The 21457-nt window shown below is 41.3% G+C and overlaps 1 protein-coding gene across 20 annotated transcripts in view; it reads right to left on the reverse strand.

Annotated features, from left to right (window-relative positions):
* Positions 1-21457, reverse strand: part of KALRN (kalirin RhoGEF kinase) — a 671367-nt gene that overhangs the window by 224075 nt on the left and 425835 nt on the right. For all 20 annotated transcript variants that reach the window (XM_086675190.1, XM_086675188.1, XM_086675186.1 and 17 more), the window contains exons 26-28: positions 8908-8977; positions 6455-6544; positions 1204-1296 (exon numbers count right to left, since the gene is read on the reverse strand). In XM_086675190.1, coding sequence (XP_086531316.1) covers positions 1204-1296; positions 6455-6544; positions 8908-8977 — 253 coding nt within the window. The remainder of the gene's footprint in view (positions 1-1203; positions 1297-6454; positions 6545-8907; positions 8978-21457) is intronic.

Here is a 21457-nt window from a genome sequence, read left to right on the forward strand (position 1 = left end):
GACTTGAGTGCCTGGAAGCAGAAGCCCAAAATGTCTCTTCTTGGAGACGAGGAAAGAGAAGGTTTGAAGGCAGAGGCAGGAGGGAAAGGGTGGTGCTAGTCCCTGACCTGACCCTCAGTGGGGAAGAGGTCCAGGGCATGGGCTCATGGGGCCCCATGGGGGCTCATGCTCTTCTCATCATGGAATCACATGTGCTAAGCAAGGAGACCCTAGTGGCTGTCCGTGGGCACCTCCAGTGTGACCAGAAACCTAGATGTGAAACTAGACTGGTTTTCAGGTTTAGTGAAGCTAGAATATCTGGGATTCTGCAAGCACCTCTAAACATGAGTTGAATTTCAGCAGATTTTCTCTGGAGCTATACTACTTACAACATGCCTCTCACTATCCCTTTATCCTTTGCATTTGAGGAGCAACCAGCCAAATATTCACACTCAGGGAAAACTCTACCCTTACACCTTGAGAATTAATATACATAGGGGCTATATAACTGCTTATAATATCGATTTCCCAGGCTTTCTGTGGGGGAAATGTCACATCTTCAGACTGCCGGTGTATCCTTCTCTGAAGAAGCAGCCCACATTACTTACTATTTTACATAATTTGATTATTTGAATTTCAAAGAAAATATTTTGGAGAAAACCCAAATCTGTTTGCTTGGCTCCAAAAGAACCCCTACCTAACATATGGGATCCTCCAGACACAAGAGTGTCATTGTGTTTTAATATGCACTCTTTGAGTGTTTTCTCTCAAAAACCTCATAGTCTTGATAAACACAGAGATTAAGGCAATGGTAGATGCCACCCTGGGCCTCCACTCTCTATGTTGACTGGCAGTGTCCCCTTGACCCCTGACAGAAGGAGGGACCACCAGGAGGAATCTGTCCCAGGAGGGAAGAGCAAGTGAGGCCCTAAGTGTCAGCCAAAACTGCTCCAAACTGTGCAGTGGTGGGCAGGTATGAAAGCAGTCAAAACGTGTTCCTGCTCTCATTTCTCCTCTGTCCCCCAGCAAATAAACACCTAGAGTTTCACAGCATAGGTCATGCAGTCTGGGAGCCAGCAAAGCCAATGGGGGTTCACCTCTGAAGTTCTGCTCTAGATGGAGGAAAGGTCTTGAGATGGAAGCTTTCCTATCCTGGGCAAAGCTGGGGCTCCCTGGACCTGATCAGTAGTGCAGGAGGAGGTGCCCAGAGGGGAGGGGAAGTACCTTCAGGAGCAGCTGGTACTTGGTGATCCTCTGGACGGGCTTGATTAGGTAGGAAGAGATGGAGTTGGCCAGACCGTGCCGCTGCTGTATCTCCTACAGGGATGAAAACAGGCACCATGACATACAAAAGGGTGTGTATATGCATGTGTCTTGGGAGGAAGTCAGTGGTGTGAGAAGAGAGCAAAAGGAAAAAGGGTAGAAAATTATGAGGAACCGTTCTTTGATGGGGAGAGAACCAAGAGAGACCAAGACGAACACACAGAGAAAAGGAGAGGTGGTGAAAGGGGAGGAGCTTTAGGGAGAGAAAGCAGATTTGTGTGTCAGAAATGAAACTTATAAAGAAATGGGGAAGGATAAAAGTGGAAAACGAAAGTGAGGAGGTAACAGCAGACAGAAGGGTAAAGGAGAGGTGGTGAAGCAGAAAGTGAAAGGAAAAATCAACCCAGAGCGGAGGTGATCACAAGGGGCTAGCGGGACGATGAGAATAAGGGCATGGGGCTCGGATTTCTATGCCCATGGCTCCTGAGTCTTCCTCTCCCTCAGTCTCCTTAAAACAGCATGAGGGCATGTCTCCTTTACCATCCCTTCTCTCTTCAACTTAGACCCATCCCAACCCAGAATCATCACTGTATTCTTTACAACTTCTTCATTGTGATCAATGGCATCTCCCTCATTCAGGTCTCTTGAGCTGATAGCCATGGAGTCATTTTTAGTTGTTCTCCTTGTGTTATCCCCAGTGACAAGTCTTTCCTCTCCACGCCATTCATGCCCAAGCTACACCCATGACCTCCAGCTGCTGTTTGGGTCTCTAGCCTCTCATTTTAGACCATTCTCTATCCTGCCTCCAAAATGACCTTCCACGCCACAAGGTGTAGGTGCTGTGAAGGTTAGTGAAGGGTCCATGTAGTCCCCTTGCCTCAAGAACCTTACACACCAGGTGGCTGAGAATACTCACACACATAAATAGCAACAAAGGAGATGGAAGGTATTCCCAGCAAGAACAGAGAGCAATGACTGGGCCCAGGAGTGATGGATGGCTTAGTAGAGATAAAGCCTTCAGCTGAGGTTTAGAGGATAAGTGGGGGTGCGGAAGTGCAAAGCTGGACGAGTGGCATTCTATAAATGGAAATCATATAAAAAATGCACAGGAAATAATCATTGGGTATTTATATGATAATGAGGACCATGCAGAATGGTATAGAGGATGTACACCTGGAGTCCAGGAAAAAATGAAAAATACAGTCAGATAAGCAAGATATATTTAGGCCATTGATAGGGTTGAGCTAGATTAAAAAAAAATTAGGATTTGGTGGTGAGCTTCTCAATGGAAAAGTACTGTAGATTTTAAATAGGAGAAAAACATGGTGAAAGCGATGTCTCAGAGAGAGCAATATTTAGCCTAATAACAAGATACAGGGCGGAGGTTGGGATATAGAGATGGAGAAACCAGTTAGGAGGTTGTTGAAAAATCCCAAGTGTGTAAACACAGAGTTACCATGCGATCCAGCAATTCTACTCCTAGGTATATACCTGAGAGAAATGAAAACATACGCCCACACAAAAACTTATATACACTGTTTACAGCAGTATTATTAATAATAGTGAAAAAGTGGATACAACCCAAATGTCCATCAATTGATGAATGGAGATATACAATGTGAGATATCCATGCAATGGGATATTATTTGGCCATGAGGAGGAATGCAGTCCTGATATATGCTATAACATAGATGGACCCTTGAAAGCATTATGCTAAGTGAAAAAAGTCAGTCACAAAAGAATACATATTATATGATTCCATTTTTATGAAATGTCCAGAATAGGTGAATCTGTAGAGACAGAAAATGTATCATTGGTTGTTTAGCACTAAGGACAGGTGGGAGGATAAGGTGGGGTGATGGCTAAAGGGTGTGGGGCTGCTTTTTGAGGTGATGAAAATGTTCTAAAATTGACTGTGGAGATGGTTGTACATATCTGTGAATATACTAAAACCATTAAAGTGTTTACTTTAAATATACATATAATGTATAGCTCTATCTATCTATCTATCTATCTATCTATCTATCTATCTATCTGTCTATATCTGTAGGTGTGTACCACGGGCTTGTCCTAGGCTAGGGTTAGTAAGAACAAAGCACTGGGAGGAATACAAGAAACATTTAATTAATTAATTAATCAATTCATTAATTAATTTAATGTTATTTATTTTTGAGGGAGGGAGAGTTTGAGCAGGGGAGAGGCAGAGAGAGGGGGACAGAGGATCTGAAGCAGGCTCTGCTCTGACAGCAGAGAGCCTGCTGTGGGGCTTGAACTCATGAACCGTGAGATCATGACCTGAAGCAAAGTCGGGTGCTTACCCAACTGAGCCACCCAGGCGCCCAAGAAACATTTTAAAGTTATGTGAGAGAGGACTTGTCATGTGGCCATGGAGGAAGGGGAAGAAGAGGGAATAAAAAACAATTTTTGCATTCCTGCCAGCTATCCCAGAAAAGTAGCAACTTCCTCACCCGTGTGCCTCTTCCCTAGAGGTGTGGAGTTCTAGCTGGACTTGTCCAAGGGTGATGGGCAAAAGAGCTGGCAGCCTGACTCTCTGGACAAAGGAACATCGTCAGTTTACTTGGCAGCTCTGGCAAGAGAGCACCGGCAATAGGGCACCTTTGACAGCCGTCCATCTCTGCCAGCTCTGGGAAGGCTGCATGTGGGGCAGTGAGGAAGGGAGGAAGGCGTTGCCTCCGGGGGCTAGGTCCGCTGAACCATGCTTGCTAACCAGCTTAGCATCAAACACCACAGCCTCACAGCTCTCACATCCGAAGTAGAAAATTCTGGATCGTGTGAAGGTGTGCCCCTTTCTGGAACTTCAATGTTCTGTGCACTCTTTACGATAATGGATACTAAAAGACAGCCTTTCTTAAGGGCTTATCTCTTTTATAGAATGAGGGCCTAAAGCAGATATTTTCTAAGTGAAGAACTTAGGGAACCCTTTCTGATGAAACGGAAAAAAAGCTACAAGTATTACGGGTTCTGGAAAGCTCTGGGAACAATCAGGAGAGGTTACTGAGAGGTTACTGTTCTCCCTCTCCACCTCTATGCCGAGATCCAGGGACTCCTACCTAGTGGACGGTTTTCCTGGCTTCCAGTGGTCTTCCCAACTAAAGTAGAGGCTCATCAGGCACTATGTTGGGAATGGAGGGTGGGGGAAGGGTGTAAAATTTGGAGGTTATCTAACTTACTAGTCAAAGTCTAGAAATTGGCTAGAAACAGGAATATGATGACCATAGGACTAAAGGAAAAGGCCAATTAGCACCACACACTATGATGTGTACAAAATAAACCAAGCAAATCATCAGTCAACCTCAAGGGGCTCATAGGTGGGAGGAGGTGTGTGTAATAGAAAGGTACATTGATAACCCCCATAAGGGAAATTGTTATAAACACTATAAGAGAGATACAAAGTATAACACATGCATAGGGAAAGGGAAGGGTTCCTGCAGGACACATTTGACTTTTAAAGGATAGAAAGAATTCCGAAGAGTGACAGAGTGTGCTTGTGTGTGTGTGTGTCTGTGCAGGTGCATTTTACACACAGAGTGGTAAGGCAGAGAGCGCACTGTGAGCAAAGACGAGGAAGCGGGGGAGTCTGAGGCATGCTCAGAGCACAGGACATGGATGTTCAGAAAAATGCTACGTGGAAGACAGGACACAATGCATTTAAAACTTCACAAACACCCTTCTGCATACTGTTGATGAGTAATCGACCAGAAACATGTTAAAGAAAATACATTATTAACAGAGGTAATAGTGGTAGAGAACATCCAGTATGATATCCAATAAATTCAGATACCAAGTTAAAGAAGTACTTTTCTTGAATTTTCTGTTTTATCAAATCTAACCTTAAAATTCCAGTTTGGGACACTCAGGACCATTTGCATATCAACGCTTCATTTAAAAAAGTCATGTATGTTTTTTCTTGCCTGGCTTTCTCCCATTCAAGGGTCATTCCTTTACAGAGCAATGAGACACTTGTGGAATCATTTCTATTTTGGCAGCATCAGTCTAGAAAGATGCTCAGAGGTTCATTTTGTAAACTTGAATATGGGAATGATGTTTAAATGTCTGTATTCCTGAAGGTGCCTAGAACACCATCTTCTCTATAGTAAATACTCAAATATTCATGGGCGAAATGAAAGCCGGTAGGCAGAAACACAGACTAACAAACATTAAAAAGTTCTGTATTTCAAGTTGTTGTCACTTCTGATGGGACTACCATAATGGCCATCACTGCTACAGTCTCTTTCTCAGTGAACTTCCCTCCCCCAATTTCTTCACGCCTCGTTCTTCCCTTACATCCTACATTGACCCTTTTGATGCTGTTCACTTTATAGCCAACAGGTCACTCTTTTGGGCCTAGCAATATGTAGACTTATGCCATCATTCACTAGCAGGGATGGATCCTTGTTCTAAAGCAAGGGACCAGACAAAAGGTACATCAGTCCCATCTTTGCTTGGCTTCCATTACAGCCCAAGTGATCAGCACTGGCTGTGCTATAACTCTCAAAGTCCAGGCCAAACCCAAGCCAATCATACCAGAATCACAAGGGTGGGACCCAGGAATCAGTATTTTCAAAACTCCCCAGGTGATTCAAATGTGTAGTCAAGGTTGAAATAATTGCATGTGAGTAGTGTCTCTCAAACTTGAGTGGCTTCTTAAAACTCAGATTGTTGGGCTTCAGCCCTGGAGACTCTGACTCAACAGATCTGGGGAGGTGGTCCAAAATATGCCTTTCTAACAAGTTCTCAGGTGATGTTGATGTGGCTGCTCTGAGGACCACACTTTGAGAAGCCCTGCATTTGAGGGAGCTGTGTATGAAGTAGCTGTGTATGCATTTGAGGGAGCTGTGTATGAAGTAGCTGTGTATGCATTTGAGGGAGCTGTGTATGAAGAAGTGAAACATCTTAGCGTGTGGGTTATACTGCCAGTCTCTCTGCACACAAGATGGTGGCCAGCCCAGTTTGGTGCTGAGGCATGAAGGACCAATGTTCCTTGTCTAAAACCACACCACTTGAGATGGGATGGGGTAAAACAAAAGACAAGCACTGCTTTGGCTTTTCTCCATGCTTTACTCCTGAGATAGAGGTTTGGGTGGCCAAATTAAAAAGAGGACTAAAGGATAAAAACCCACTATCCCAAAGTAGAGAAACATTTCCACCCACCCACTCATCAATGACTCAAGAATGGAAAATCATGGCTTACATCAAAGAAGGTGCCTGCATGCTCCAGGATCAGCTGGTTGGAATCAGGCTTGTTTTTACAGTAGGTGACGTACATCTGAAATTTGTCTGCCTGAAAAGAACAAAGGCAATGACAGGTAAGCGTCCGTTAGCTGCTCCCTTCTGTTGACTGTGCCTGAAGGACCCAGCAGGGGTTGTGTAGTTAAGCTCTCAGATGTTGTGTGGCACAGGATTATCTGTGGCAAATGTTCTGGGCTTATCTGCCCGTGTTCCCCTAACAAACTTGGGGATACTTTTCTCCTTTCTGAAGGTGGAGAAAGCTTGCTGAAAGTGAGCTTATTTTAATACTAGACTGTACTAGAAAGACTTTGAAAACCCAATTCATGTAACGTATTTTGAAGTTGGATAGAATTTGTTTAGACATCATCCCTTTTCTGGATTACCTACAATTGTCCTTCCCATCTTGAAAAATGATAGCCTTTTCTCTAAAAACAAAACTCAAAGAATGAAAATAAAGTGTGATCTCAGAGGAAGACCTGATTGTATCCCAAATGTCTCCATTGGGGGTAGTTTGTAGGCCATGCCAAGTGTCTATGCCATCATCTCCAATTTTCCAGAAGCAATGATGGGGGAAAGGAAAGCAAGGGGACCCTCTAGGGACAGGGATGAACAATGAGTCCTAACCCACTTGTAACTTCAAGCCAACAACCTTGTAGCTTGGCAAAAAAATCATTTCTTGTTTCTCTTAGTACCCTCTGGGTTAGTACTCCATGTCCCTGCTACTGGGAAAGGTGTGCATATGTTGGCCACTAAGTAGTTTTCCCATTTGTGAAATGCTGCCAGTGTTGGTGCCTACAGAACACCTGGGATATCCTCTTCTGAGACAGAAGCCCAGATAGATATGTGTTAAGTATAGCAGGTCTCATTCATGCCAGCACTATTCTCAGAGCTTCTCTTATATATTAACTCATCTGATCCTCCTGAGAACACTATGCAGCATCCCCATTTTACAGATGTGAAAACTGTGGCACTGTTTGGTTAAGTAACTTTCAATTCCCACAGTTAGAAAGTGGTAGAGCCCAGGCAAGCTGACTTCGTGCTTCTTGGTCATAACCACTGCCTTTCAGTATACTGAAACAACTCTTTCTAGCCTCATATGTGAAGATTATGAGACTTAACAAAGTCACCTTGGGATAATTCTGGGAAAAATGTGCCTATTTTATGCAATCATCAAAGGTTTTCTGAGACCAATTTTAGGGCTTATATACTACCTGGGAGGCATTTATCAGCCCTAGGACATAATGATAAATCCTACTTATGGCTGATTGTTAGGCAGATCCACAAATTGTATGAAACAAGATGTGAAAAAAAAAATCCCTTCACTTATTTTTTTCCTCTACATTGGCTGTGCAAGGGATCATAAATTGTTGATCAGCATTAATGTGAACTGTGCACAGGCTCATGTATTTAGAGGTAGAAAATGTATTAACACAAAGTCTGAGACTTCCTTAAGAAATGAGAGTATGCCAGGAAGCAAACACTAAGGTTTCATGTAAAGAAAACAACTCAGGTCTTGAGCTGTGGAATTGGCTGTGCTATTTATTACATGTCAGTGGACTAGTCAACCTCCTAGGTCATCTAAATTGTTTCCATCTATAAAATATAAGGCATAACTATAGTCCTACCTATTCCATAGGTTGTTGAGAGCATAAAATCTCTGAATCATGAATACATTTTGAAAAGTAGCCGATTTTGAGTGGAAATTATAATGAGATAATTATAAAATAGAACTCCTGACCCCAGGGAAGGATTTCCATGTTTAGTTGCACTTAGTATCACAGGTGGATTTCCCTGGAGATGTTTGCATTCCCGTCATGAACCTGAGCTCAGAATAACATGGTGTGGATGCTAATGGAGACTAATGTTCCCATTTATATAATTAGAACCTGGTACATTTAGCCCATTTACTTGGCCCATGACAATAGCACCAGGAAAGAAAATGACTAGACACTAATTTTGTAGGTCAGAACTGGGATGGATACCTATGGAATCTGTTTTTCTCTATGAAGGAAGAAAATGTAACCGATGGTTTGATGGATTCCTGAAGGCCTAATTTTGCCCTAATCCTAATCCTGTAAAAACAAAACCAATGGTTAGAACTGGAGTGGCTCCTCTATCATGGGTGGTGATCCTGTTCCACTCTCCTGATGTCTCAGTTTTAGAAAGTTCCTGGAGAACTCAATGTAGAGCTTGGACACAATGTCTAAAGACTTTTCCCAAGGAGGACTCTGCTCCTTGGGGATGGTCTGCTCCTCTCAGATATACTTGTGCCCCCTCCCTAGAGTCCCTGGCACTGTGTTAGAATGTCAGTGACACTAGCCCTCAGGTCAGGCAGCAAACAGTACGCCATCTGACACCATGTACCCTCCTGGAAAGGATGGCACAGTGGGAGAAGAAGCATTTCAGGTCAGTTACCCAGGTAACAAAGCAGTGTCCCACATCCTCAGGCAGCTGCTCATACTTCTCCAGCTCTTTGAGGAAGATGCTGCAAGGGGAGAGAAAGGCTGGATCAGACATCTCTGTACTGCCTCCCTCCCCACCCAGATGATTATGCTGCGGCCATCACAGCCCCGTAAGCTCTCCGTTATTTACACTTGGCTTCTGCATTCTTGAAGTGATACATGGTGAGGAGTAGTTTTAAATATATTAGAACTGTTTTCATTATAATTTACATTCATTGATTAATTAGTGCTACTTAAAATTGTATTATTTCTCTTACGGATTTACATTTCTCAGGTTGAAAAGAAATTAAATATTATACTTGTGTTGGGACTTTCATTTTAACTGCCACCATGAATCTATTTTTTATACAAGTAATCTGAATACATGGTAACATTAAAAAAATTTGTAAATACAGATATCAAAAACAATGAAATAAATATCATCTATGATCCCGGAGATGTAGTGGAAACATTTTGAATCCTACAGTAATTTCTTTCCAGTTCTTGGCTTTCTTCTTCTACCAGCAGGCACTTTGTGCTAAAAGTTATGAGTTAATGTTTCCTAATGCAGACATCATTAGGAAAGAAAATTCAATATGGAAAAAGTCACAATATATTTCAAAGCTGAATTGAATTACCAGGGAATTATCTGCCTCTGTGGATATCTATGCCATGGTTCCTTTATGTGTGAATAAATAATGAAGGGCTGACTATACCAATTTCAAGTTCATATATTAAACAATTGGATTGGGCTCAGAGAATATAAGCTCTAATGAGCCAGCATCACCAGAATGGAATTTGTTTTTTTTAAATCACACAGAAAGTTTTAGGGTGCCTGAGTAGCTCAGTTGGTTAAGCATCCGACTCTTGATTTCTGCTCAGGTCATGATCATGGTTTGTGAGTTTGTTCGAGCCCTGCATTAGGCTCTGCACTGACAGCGTGGAGCCTGCTTGGGATTCTGTCTCTCTCTACCCCTCCCCTGCTCTCTCTCTCTCTCTCTGAATAAATAAACATTAAAAACTAGAAATCACACAGGGGTTTTAAAATAAAAAATAATTATGATGCTGTGGGGAAACTCACTGATGGAAATGGAAGATATAATCTTTTCAAAGGGCAATTTGACAATACCTACCAAAATAAAAAAAAAATGTATACTTATCTTTTGTTTCTGCAACTTTAATCCTGGAAAATTTCGTATATATTTTAATCTACTTACGTAGAGGATGATGTAAACATGTGTATTCAATGTGTTACTGTTCATAATATTAAAAGGTGGACTGTAGGTGACAAAATAACCCGTATAGCCACAGAACCAGATAGTACACAGTTATAACAAAAATGACAAGGCTTCCTATGTTTTCACATGAAAGATCTCCAAGGCAGGCTGTTAAGTAAAAAAAGCAAGGTGTGGAAGAATGTATACAACATGCCGCCTTTTGTATAAGTAGGGAATATGTACTCTTATTTCCAACCCAAGAAATTAATGGTCAAAGGGTACAAGGTCAGTTATGAGAGGTAAATCGTGAGAGCCACTATAAGCATAGTACCTATAGCTAACAATATTGTATTGTACACTTAAAGTTTGCTAAGTGTACGCTTACATTGAGTGTTCTTTCATCATCATCATCATCACGATCATCATCATCATCATCATCATCATAGAGGGAGGACACTTTGGGAGGTGATGGATATGTTCATGGCCTTGATTATTGTGATAGCTTCATGGGTGTACACTTATCTCTAAACTCATCAAATTGTATATATTATACATGTACAGCTTTTTACATGTCGATCAAAATTTGCTATGGTGGTTTCTTTAAAAAAAGGTCATCAAACATGAACTATTAGGACTTGATCAAGATAAAAAGCTTCTGCACAGCAAAGGAAACAACAAAACTAAAAGACAGCCTGTGGAATGGGAGAAGCTATTTGCCAACAACATATCTGATAAAGGGATAGTATCCAAAATCTATAAAGAACTTATCAAACTCAGTACCCCCCAAAATAAATAACACAGTGAAGAAATGGGCAGAAGACATGAATAGACACTTTTTCAGACATCCAGATGGCTAACAGACACATGAAAAGATGCTCAACAGCATTCATCATCAGGGAAATACAAATCAAAGCCATGATGAGATGTCACCTTACATCTATCAGAATGGCTAAAATTAACACAGGAAACAAGTATTGACAAGGATGTGGAGAAAGGGGAACCCTCTTGCACTGCTGGTTGGAATGCAAACTGGTGCAGCTGGTCTGGAGAATAGTATGGAGGTTCCTCAAGAAACTAAAAATAGAACTACCCTACAATCTAGCAATAGCACTATTAGGTATTTATCCAAAGAATACAAAAATACAGATTCGAAATGGTACATGCAACTCAATGTTTATAGCAGCATTATCAACAATACAATATACGTTGTATATATATAATGTATATATACACACACATGCACACACAAACACACGTATATATATATATATATACACACACACACATACACGCACATACACATATACACATATATACATATACACAGGTATATATATACACACATACACATATACATACAATGAAATATTACTCAGCCATCAAAAAGAATTAAATCTTGCCATTTGCAATGACGTGGATGGAGCCTGAATGTATTATGCTAAGCAAAATAAGTCAATCAGAGAAAGATAAATACCGTATGCTTTCACTCATATGTGGAACTTAAGAAACAAACAGATGAACATATGGTAAGTAGGGGGGAAGAGAAGAGAGGGAAACAAACCACAAAAGACTCTTAACAAACTAAGGTTGCTGGAGGGGAGGTGGGTGGGAGATGGGCTAGATGGATGATGGGTACTAAGGGGGGCATTAGTTGTGATGAGCACTGGGTGTTGTATGGAAGTGAATCACTCCTGAAACTAATGTTGCACTGTATGTTAACTAAAATTTAAATAAAATAAATTTAAAAATTAAAAAAAAGTCATTACCATAGGAAACCAGCTAAAGGAATAGGGTAAAGATAGTGGTGAGTTGGAAATCCCAATCTATATTTTTAATTTAATTTTGAATTTTAAAATTAATTCAAAATTAAATTAAAAGATATAAAGCAGTTCTGAATCATTCCACTACTTACTTCCAGCATTGGAAAAAATAAATTGTATTGATTTGACCTACTCTGGCTCCTATTGCCCAAGCATTCTGGCAGTATCTGCTACTTGTGTTTCCCCTTCAACAACATAAAAAGATGTTGTTTTTAGTTTTAGTCATATTTGGAAGGCCAAAATGCTAATAATGATTGGTGGGATCACATGTAATTTTTTTGTCCACCTGCAATGCAAGTTTTTCTATAATAAATGAGCATTGCTGTAATAATAAAGAAAAGTCACTTAAAAATTTTGGGGGACTCTTAGCAATACCCATTTGAAGATAATCATCCTCCCCTAACGTGAATTTTAGAGCATCCTGATTTGACTCATGGAACAGAAGTAATTATAATGCAATTTGGGCTTTCAAAATACAAATATGCAGTGCTCAAAAATCAATAAAGTATCATATTTACTGACATGGTTTTTAATGTTTATTTATTTATTTTTAGAGAGAGAGAGTGAGCAGGGGAGGGGCAGAGAGAGAGGGAGACAGAGAATCTCAAGCAGGAGCTCGACGTGGGGCTCGAACTCATGAACCGTGAGATCATGACCTGAGTGGAAATCAAGAGTCAGACGCTTAACCAACTGAACCACCCAGGTGCCTCAAGTGATACTTTTAGAAGAACTTCAGGTGACATACATGTATTTAATATGACTTCTAAAACATAAATAGGAAAAAAATATTATATAATGCTGTAATTGAGGCTCAAACTTCTTTCCAGGCCAAAAAGGAAACATCCTTTTTTGCTGCAAGAGAAGCAGTCTGGCTCCCCACCATATCATGTCATCACTGAATTCTAAAAGACACTGAGGAGGGCACTGTTGGGATGAACACTGGGTGTTGTATGGAAACCAGTTTGACAATAAACTTCATAAAAAATAAATAAAAATAAATAAAAGACATTTATCATGTGGTCCTTCTCTGTGAGGAACACTAAATAATATAATGTACAACATCTTCATAAATACTCTTTCAGAAGGTGTTGAGTTATTCTTTACGTGGACATTTCTCATATAAATCTTCACTATAAATCTCAGTGAAGACAATGATTAGAACGTCAGCTCTGTCCCATGATGGACTGAACAGGGCCTGGGGTGTGGACTGGAATGGCTTGGTGACGAGGGAGGAAATCTGATGGGCTGTTCTAGGATAAGGACTGGTGAAAGAAAATGAGTTACTTTAAAGAAAGAAGGACCCAAAAGGAGAGAGGTCCTGGAAGAAGAGAGAGAGGGAAAAAATGGGTAATCCAAAGGTCCCTGGCAATTGGGATAAACTCTCTCAGCTTGTGGAAAACCTCTTCCTCCCCACTCTTGGGATGTCACTCCAGTCCCCTAAGCTCTGACTCCCACGGTATTTAGGCCCTTCTACGTTAGGGTGATCAAATAAACAAAACAGCCAGATCATGACATTCCACACAGGATACAACTCAGGGAGACTTTCCTTCTTTCCTTGACTTTTGACCCAAGGTCAGTGACCTGGTCACTTAAGGTTAAATTTAAGCAAACAGTCGTAATTATACCAACAGAACTGATCCTTGATCTAGATGCTAAAGACAGTGCTAGGAATTTTCTTTAAAATCCTGATACTCTCAATTGAGCAATCCCATGACTTTTTGTGATAGCAGCTATCAAAAACCTACGAGAGAATGCTCAGTTTGAAAATTCTGAAGAAATGAAAGCCCTGTAAAATGAGTTACATGCCTAGAATACTATTTGCATAATTAATGCCTTTCTGGAAAATGAAGGTTTTAGCAGCAACGGCCACTAGCCCACCCATCTACTGATCCTGTCTCTCACTTTCCTTTCCTCCCAGAGCCAAGCACAAGTTAAAGAGCCAGAGTTCACACTTACTCACAGTTGTGTGTGGGGGAGTGTCTTCTGACGCCTCATTTTTTGCATCTTTGAACCACAACCTCGTGGGGTTGTTGTGAGGATTTAATAAATCCACGTAGGTAAAGAGACCAACCCAGGGCCTAGCATACAGTAGACATTAAATAACTACTAGGTTTTTAGGACCAGTGCTTCCTAATCTTAATAAAGTCATCATCTGATAAACATACATTTGCACACTCTTCCCCATTCCTGGAGACTCATTCCTAGGGAACTCTCCCCTAGGGGAGACTGTGTTGGAAAATTGGTACTAGATTACCTTTCCCTAGAAAATATCCTGGGAAAATTGTGATTGCGTGTTATAAAAATTGGATTCCAAGGTCACATATCATTTAAGTTTGGGAAATATTGCTAAGCTGGTTTCTTTACTGGAGGGCTTCCAAAATCCTATAAAATGATGAGGTACATTATAAGTCTCTGAAGTAAACAGTGTGCAGTGCTTCCCAAACTTCTTTGCAAGTGGAACTCTTTTGGGGACAGTATCAGACCTTGTCTCAAGGAACACTCCTGGAAACCCCTAGTTAATGGCCCCTGTACCTGGCCGTGCACCGCCCTCTGGGGTTAGCATCTGAGCTGCTGTATTATTCAGAAAAGCTCCCTGGGTAATTCCACTGTATCCAATCCATAGACCAGCATTTGATGGCAGCTACCCCAGATTCCAGTTGGCAGATACCATATTGACTCCGTATGACTTAATTTTTTAATTAAAAAAATCTAAGAATTAGAAAAATACTTTGTGCTGGGCATATCAATTCATAACTTTGAGTAAGACATTCACTACCATCTTAATGTGATTGTTGAAGGCAAGTGGCAATATTAAACTTTATTTTGCTTTTTAATTTAAAGCTTATGAAGATGATAGATTATGTAACTCTGATCAATATCATTCTGTCTGCTTCAAGTGGACATGATGAGTTTAAATTAAAGCATAAGAGGTCACAACACTCTTCACAAATGATAGAATATTCCACCTCAGCTCTTCTATAGCCACATCTTTGTCCTCACCATTTCAATAATTATACATAGTAAATCATGAGGGAACAAGCAAAGCAAGTAGTTTCAGTGTTTGTGTGAATGTCTGGGGTTCTTTCTGAAATGAATACAACTTTTAAAGAAATGTTACAATCTAAACAAAGTCATTATTAAATTACCATGATGCATTATATTGTATGCTTTCTGAGGAAAATGCTTCCCTCTGGCTTTGTACAGAATCTTGGGAAATGAAACCTCTAGCGATTATTGATGGAAAAACTTTTAGGTGGTCTGTGATGAAGTACTGTGGAAACAGCACCATTCCAAACGTACATTGAGTCATTTTGATTTTGTTATTTTCTCCAAAGGTAAATTTGTTCAATGGTCTCACTGATTCTAGAGAAGTGCATCTGTCAGTGTGGTCCAGCAGACAGACCTTTACATCAAGGGGGCGGTCCGCATTTAAAGGGTTATATATTTGATGATGATGATGTGTGTACATACGTGTGTGTGTATGAATGACTCTCACGCATGTGCACTTGTTAGAATGATAGAGGTAGTGAGAAGGGGAATGAAGGTAGAGGCCATGGCAAGGAGGAGAAGAACAATGAGGAGGATATATATATATAAATAAAGCTGGAGGTAGGGTACGGAGAAAGCCCTTAGGTTCACTTCTTTGCAGGAAGTCCAGGATGTTGCTCATTATCAAAGCCAGGCTGGTTACTGTCTTCGTATAAGTGGAGCTAGACATCATTTCTAAAGAATCCATCAGTGGCCAGACAGATTCAGAGGCTCCGGGTTGCAGGGGCTAGGACAGCTGATTAGCATACTGGGACAGCTATTAAACCAATGAGGAGTCGTGTGCAGTCCAGGGAAGGTGTGGGATTATTCAGGGGGGTGTTTCAGTCAAGTCTGACCACCTGGGCTGAGCCATGTGAGTCACCCCTCTCTGTCCCTTGATTACACACCAGGAATTTCGGCCTAGATTAGAGATGAAGGGGAGAGGTGTCCAGGGCTGGGCTTCTCCTCAGCACATTTCTGCCCTCAGGCTCCAACCTCAAGAAGAATTTACCTTGCTGCACTGCTACCTGTTGAATATGTTTCGCTAATGCTTTCTAATCTTGTTTAACTTGTGTGATCAGATGAGCCAAAAAGCATTTGCATAGACCTATAGCTTATTTTAATGTTAAAATAAGCATAAAAAATCTCACATTTAATGTCATTCATACCCATGAATGTGCTGTTCGGCAACTAGGTACAGAAGCTCAATAGTTAGTGTGCACAACTAAAATTAACATGACTTTGACGCATCCACATAAATGGCTACACTTTGCCTTGCTTTGGGTGTGCCCCAGTATCCACAACCAACACCAATGTCCACAGCTCACTGAGAAAACAAACCCCAACAACAAAACCACAGGTGAATTTCTATGGGCTCTCCTGATGGCTTGTGTAGGGCTTGCAGTTAGCTATGCCTTAGGGTATGGGTTTAGGGCCCAAGAAAAACCACAGCAGGCCTTCCCCTTCCTTTTTCTCTGACATTTGAATGTTAAGAAAATGACAGTGTGATTTAATAGGGAGTTATTCAGACCTGAAATCTTCGCTCTGCTACCAATAGGCTTGGGCAGGTCACAGACCTTTGTAAGCTCCAGTTTCCATAAAACAAGGGAGGAGAACAGAACTAGACTGTCTTTAAAGGTTTTTCCCAGACTTTTATATTTTGTAATTCTGTGATTTCTATAAATGAGATAAAACTAATACCAAGGGCACTAGGAGGGGAGATGCAGCATAGAAGGCATAGAATGGGCATATTTTAAGCAAGGGTGTGTGTCGGAAAGGGATAGTAGAGGCAAAGCAGGAAGCGGCCTGGTGGCCCGGCGGACACTGCTGTAGGCTGCACATCCTCTCTCTCACCACTGGGTGGAGCCAGCTCCTCGCCTTGTAGCTGCAGATGGCCCCACTGCGTTGCAGGTTTAGTGGGTGGAAACCAGCATTAAATAAGGAGAAGGAGAAAGTGAAACAGAACCTAACCCCAAATATCAGAATGCATCAGACATAGGGTGTTATTTTGACAAATTTAGTTTCCCTATTACGTATAAGAATGTGCATATCAGGACATAATGTTATAAACTTTTTCTTTGGTTCGTGATCAAACATGTTTGATAAACACCTTGCTGATGTTCCCTTCCAAAATAGAATTGTAGCCCTAGGGAGGTCTAGGTCTCTATCTGCCTAGGTCTCCATCTCTCCTCCCTCCACACCCCCATGACTTCCCTTCTGTCTCCCCTCTCTAACCTCCCTGACTACTGCTTCCCTCCCCTCTCTCCCTCCTTTCCCTCTTCTTCCCCTTGTTACCCACCCACTTTACTGCTCTCTCTAGCCTCTCCTCTATCTAGGTATTTAATCCCTCTCTATCCACCACCTTGCTTTGTGCCCCCCAACCCTGGCCAACGTCATTTCTGCCCAGAACTACTGCCCTCTTCCACCTCTCCCTTCCTCCACCTCAATCTTACAGCACAAGACACAGTGGAACTGGGAGCCTGACACCGGGACCTTGCCCCACCCCTCCCCCAGGGTTGAGACTGACTCACAAACTTCTCCCTGTTGCCTCTCTCAGCCTCCTTGCTAGACTTCACCACTTTCCTCCCTTGGCAGGCCTTTTTTCAAACTTTTCTCCATCATTAAGGGAGCCATCCCTGGTTGTAGAAATACTACCAGCTACTTAAAACCAATCTCTAATGCCCTCCCCTCTGTGAAACCTTTCCTATTTTTCCAACGGAAGCTATTTTCTTTGCTCCTTTTAACTGCATTTGTGCTTCCCTCCACCCTGATCACAAGGACCTAAATAATTCCCAGAACTCAGGGGGCAGAGCCTGCGTTTGATTCATCACTGGGTTCTAGCTCCAACTAGCACAGGGCTGGCCCAAGAAGGAACTCTGGGAAGATAATGGAACTGTGGGCTGGGCCACTGGTTCACTGTTATTTCCCATCACTTCCCCCAGCTCCTCCCCCACTGCTGCACACCATCCTCTGCTGCTGGCTGACCTTGGCCACCTGATACCCTGGTGGGCTGACTTTGGCCCGGCCAGTGTTCCCAACTTAGCCGCACATAGCTCAGGTCCTTCTCCCTCAGCCTTGAGCCCAGAAACAGTAGGCTGGGACTGCATTGGGTAGAAGCCAGGGCAAATCTAAGCTTCCAGCCAAGCCAGCAGGGAAGAAGTGTACCAGAGGGATATGTGGCTCTGGTTGTCAGTCTTCCACTTGCCTTTCCAACCCTTGCTGAAAAATTACATATTTCAGGTAATTATTGTAAGACTGTGGGACCTTGGTGACATACCTGTGGAAGAATGGGGTTGAAGTGTTCCTCAAATGTGGGGATCCACATAGAAGCTGGTTAGATATGAATCAAATCAACCAGCTTTTGCAGTCCCAGTTGGTGGTCTATGGAGTGGGAGAAGGGGAGAGAGCACTGACATGGGAAACCAAACCCCTGGGATCTATGCCTGATCTTTAAAGGGGGAGAAGGTGTCCCACACTGGGTTAGTCACTGGCTCCTTTCTGGGTCTCAATGTCCTTATCTGTAAATGGAGATAGTTGTACTTGATGGTGAGGAAGACCGTCAGAACCCTGACAGCAGAGATTTTATAAAAATGTTATTACTCTGGGGCGTGTGGGTGGCTCAGTAGATTAAATGTCCGACTTCAGCTCAGGTCATGATCTTGCCATTTGTGAGTTCCAGCTCCACATAGGGCTCTGTACTGACAGCTCAGAGCCCAGAGCCTGTTTTGGATTCTATGTCTCCCTCTCTCTCTGCCCCTCCCCTATTCGCACTCTGTCTCTCTCTCTCTCTCTCTCTCTCAAAAATAAATAAACATTAAAAAAAATTTTTTTTTAATGTAATTACTCAGACTCACATACAAATAACATAAAAATAACTGGAAAGCAAAAAAGTAAAGTTCAGATTTAACTGAAGGTGATAAGCATTTTAAACCGTTGTCCTTACTTACAGAAGCTGAAAATCTAATAAAGGCAAATTAAAAATAAATAAGTTTTTTGAATTACAAATTGCAAGTTGGTTAAAAAAAAAACAACCATTACTTGGGGCGTACCTGGGTGGCTCAGTCAATTAAGTGCTGGACTCTTGGTTTCAGCTCAGCTCATGATCTCACAGTTCATAAGTTCAAGCCCCATGCCAGGCTGACGACTAATAGTGCGGAGCCTGCTTGGGATTCTTTTTCTCCCTTTCTCTCTCTTCCCCTCCCCTGCTCATGTTCTCTTTCTCTCTCTCAGAATAAACAAATAAACTTAAAAAAAAAAAAAACCATTACTGTTTGGGGGCTCTATTTATGGAATATACTATCTTACCTGAGTGCTCCTGCAATGCTTAGCAAAATACAATAGAAATGGATTTAGTTCTTGTGTATATAAGTTTCATTATCTTTATGATTTTATAAAAAGGAGGTATAGTATGAAAATGGGGAGAACAGAGGGTAAAAACTAAGTATCATTCCACTTATACCTCCAGTTTCTCTAAAACCATTACTTACATTGAATTGTTCTTCTTCACAGAAATTTTGGTGCTTGAGAATTTCCCTGTTCAATATTTATATAGACAAAGGTCCTTGAGAATGATAACACATACATACACACACTAATCTTGGTTGTCATTTTTCAAAGTGACATTTAAAAGATCAACACTAACAAGCTGAGAAATTTAACATATTCTTCATATCAGCCTTGGTCTAGGTAATAATTTCCTAGTGGCTCAGCTAACTGTATCATTCAGGTAGTATGAGCTACCTCATTCAGGAGCTCAGTCTCTCCACTTCCCAATATTCTTTTCTCCCTCCCTCCCTCCCTCCCTCCTTCCCTCACTCTCTGGAGCATAGGCAGATAACCTAAACTGTGCACTAGTAACGAGAGGAATGTGTCTGTTAGTGGCACTTAACCATAACTTTGTAAAGATGCAAACAACTGGGGTTAAAAAGAACCTTTGGATATTTTCAGGTTAAAAAGTAACTATTTCATAAGTATTCCTGAAAAGCAAACAGGTGTTTGGACCATTCTATGGTCCTCCCATTAAGAAGCTCCCAGGAAGTTAGCATCCAAAATATATGAAGAATTTATACAACTCAACACCAAAAAGCCCCCAAACAATACAATAAAAAAATAGAGGACCCGAATAGACATTTTCCAAAGAAGACGTACAGATGGCTAACACACAACATGAAAATGTGATCAACATCACCGATCATCAGGGAAATGCAAATCAAAACCACACTGAGATACCACCTTACTCTTCTCAAAATGGCTAAAATAAAAAGACAAGAGATAACAAGCACTGCAGAGGATGTGGAGAAAAAGGGACCCTTATGCACTGTTGGTGGGAATGTAAACTGGTGCAGTCAATATGGAAAACTGTATGGAAGCTCCTCAAAAAATTAAAAATAGAAATACCACATGATCCAATAATTCTACTACATTTTTACCCAAAGGAAACAAAAACACTAATTTGAAAATATACATGCACTCTATGTTTATTGTAGCATTACTTACAATAGCCAAGATAAGGAAATGACCTAAGAACCCATCAACAGATGAATGGACAAGGAAGATGTGGTGTAAACACACACACACACACACACACACACACACACACACACACACACTGAAATATTACACAGCCGTAAAAAGGATGAGAACTTGCCAGGTGCAACAACATGGATGGACCTAGAGGGTATTATGCTAAATGAAATAAGTCAGACTGAGAAAGCCAAATGCCATATGGTTTTACTCATATGTGGAGTCTTAAAAAACCCAAATGACTAAACAAACAAAGAGCAAAATCAACCTATAAATATAGAGAACAAACTGATGGCTGCCAGACAGAGGGGCATGGGGAAGATGGGCAAAATGGGTGAAAGGAAGTGGGAGATACAGGCCTCCAGTTGTGGAATGATTACGTCACAGGAATGAAAGGCACAGCATAGGAAATACAGTTGATGACCTTGTAATCATGTTGTATGGTGACAGATGGCAGCTATGCTTGTGGGGAGCACAGTGTAATACACAAACTCATCAAGTCACCATGTTGTGCACCTGAAACTAATGTGTCAACTACACACAAATAAAAAAACTAAAAATTAAAAAAAGAAGCCTCCAGGAAACTCCTTCATTCAGATATTCAATCATTGTGCTATTAAGGCTATAATTGTTAAGATTCTGGTAGTGATGAGGGAAAAAAAACCATACCTAATGGTTTTCCCTACCTTGAGACTTTCACAAACAAAAGACTGAATTATGACTTAAGTGGCATTAGACATTAGTCTGCAAACTGTAATTCTATTTTTAGTCTGTGAGCCCATCCATCCATCCATCCAACAAATATTTACTTAAAGTGTACTGTGTGCCAGGGTATGCAGTAAAAGACATGGTCTTTTACGGAGTTCACATTTCCTGCATTTTAAAGTTGCCTTAATTGCCATTTTCTCTCTTATTTATTAGAGATTTTAGAGGTGTT

The sequence above is a fragment of the Puma concolor genome, chromosome C2, assembly GCF_028749965.1.
Source record: "Puma concolor isolate L17-30 chromosome C2, mPumCon1.1.hap2, whole genome shotgun sequence".
Taxonomy (NCBI): Eukaryota; Metazoa; Chordata; class Mammalia; order Carnivora; family Felidae; genus Puma; species Puma concolor.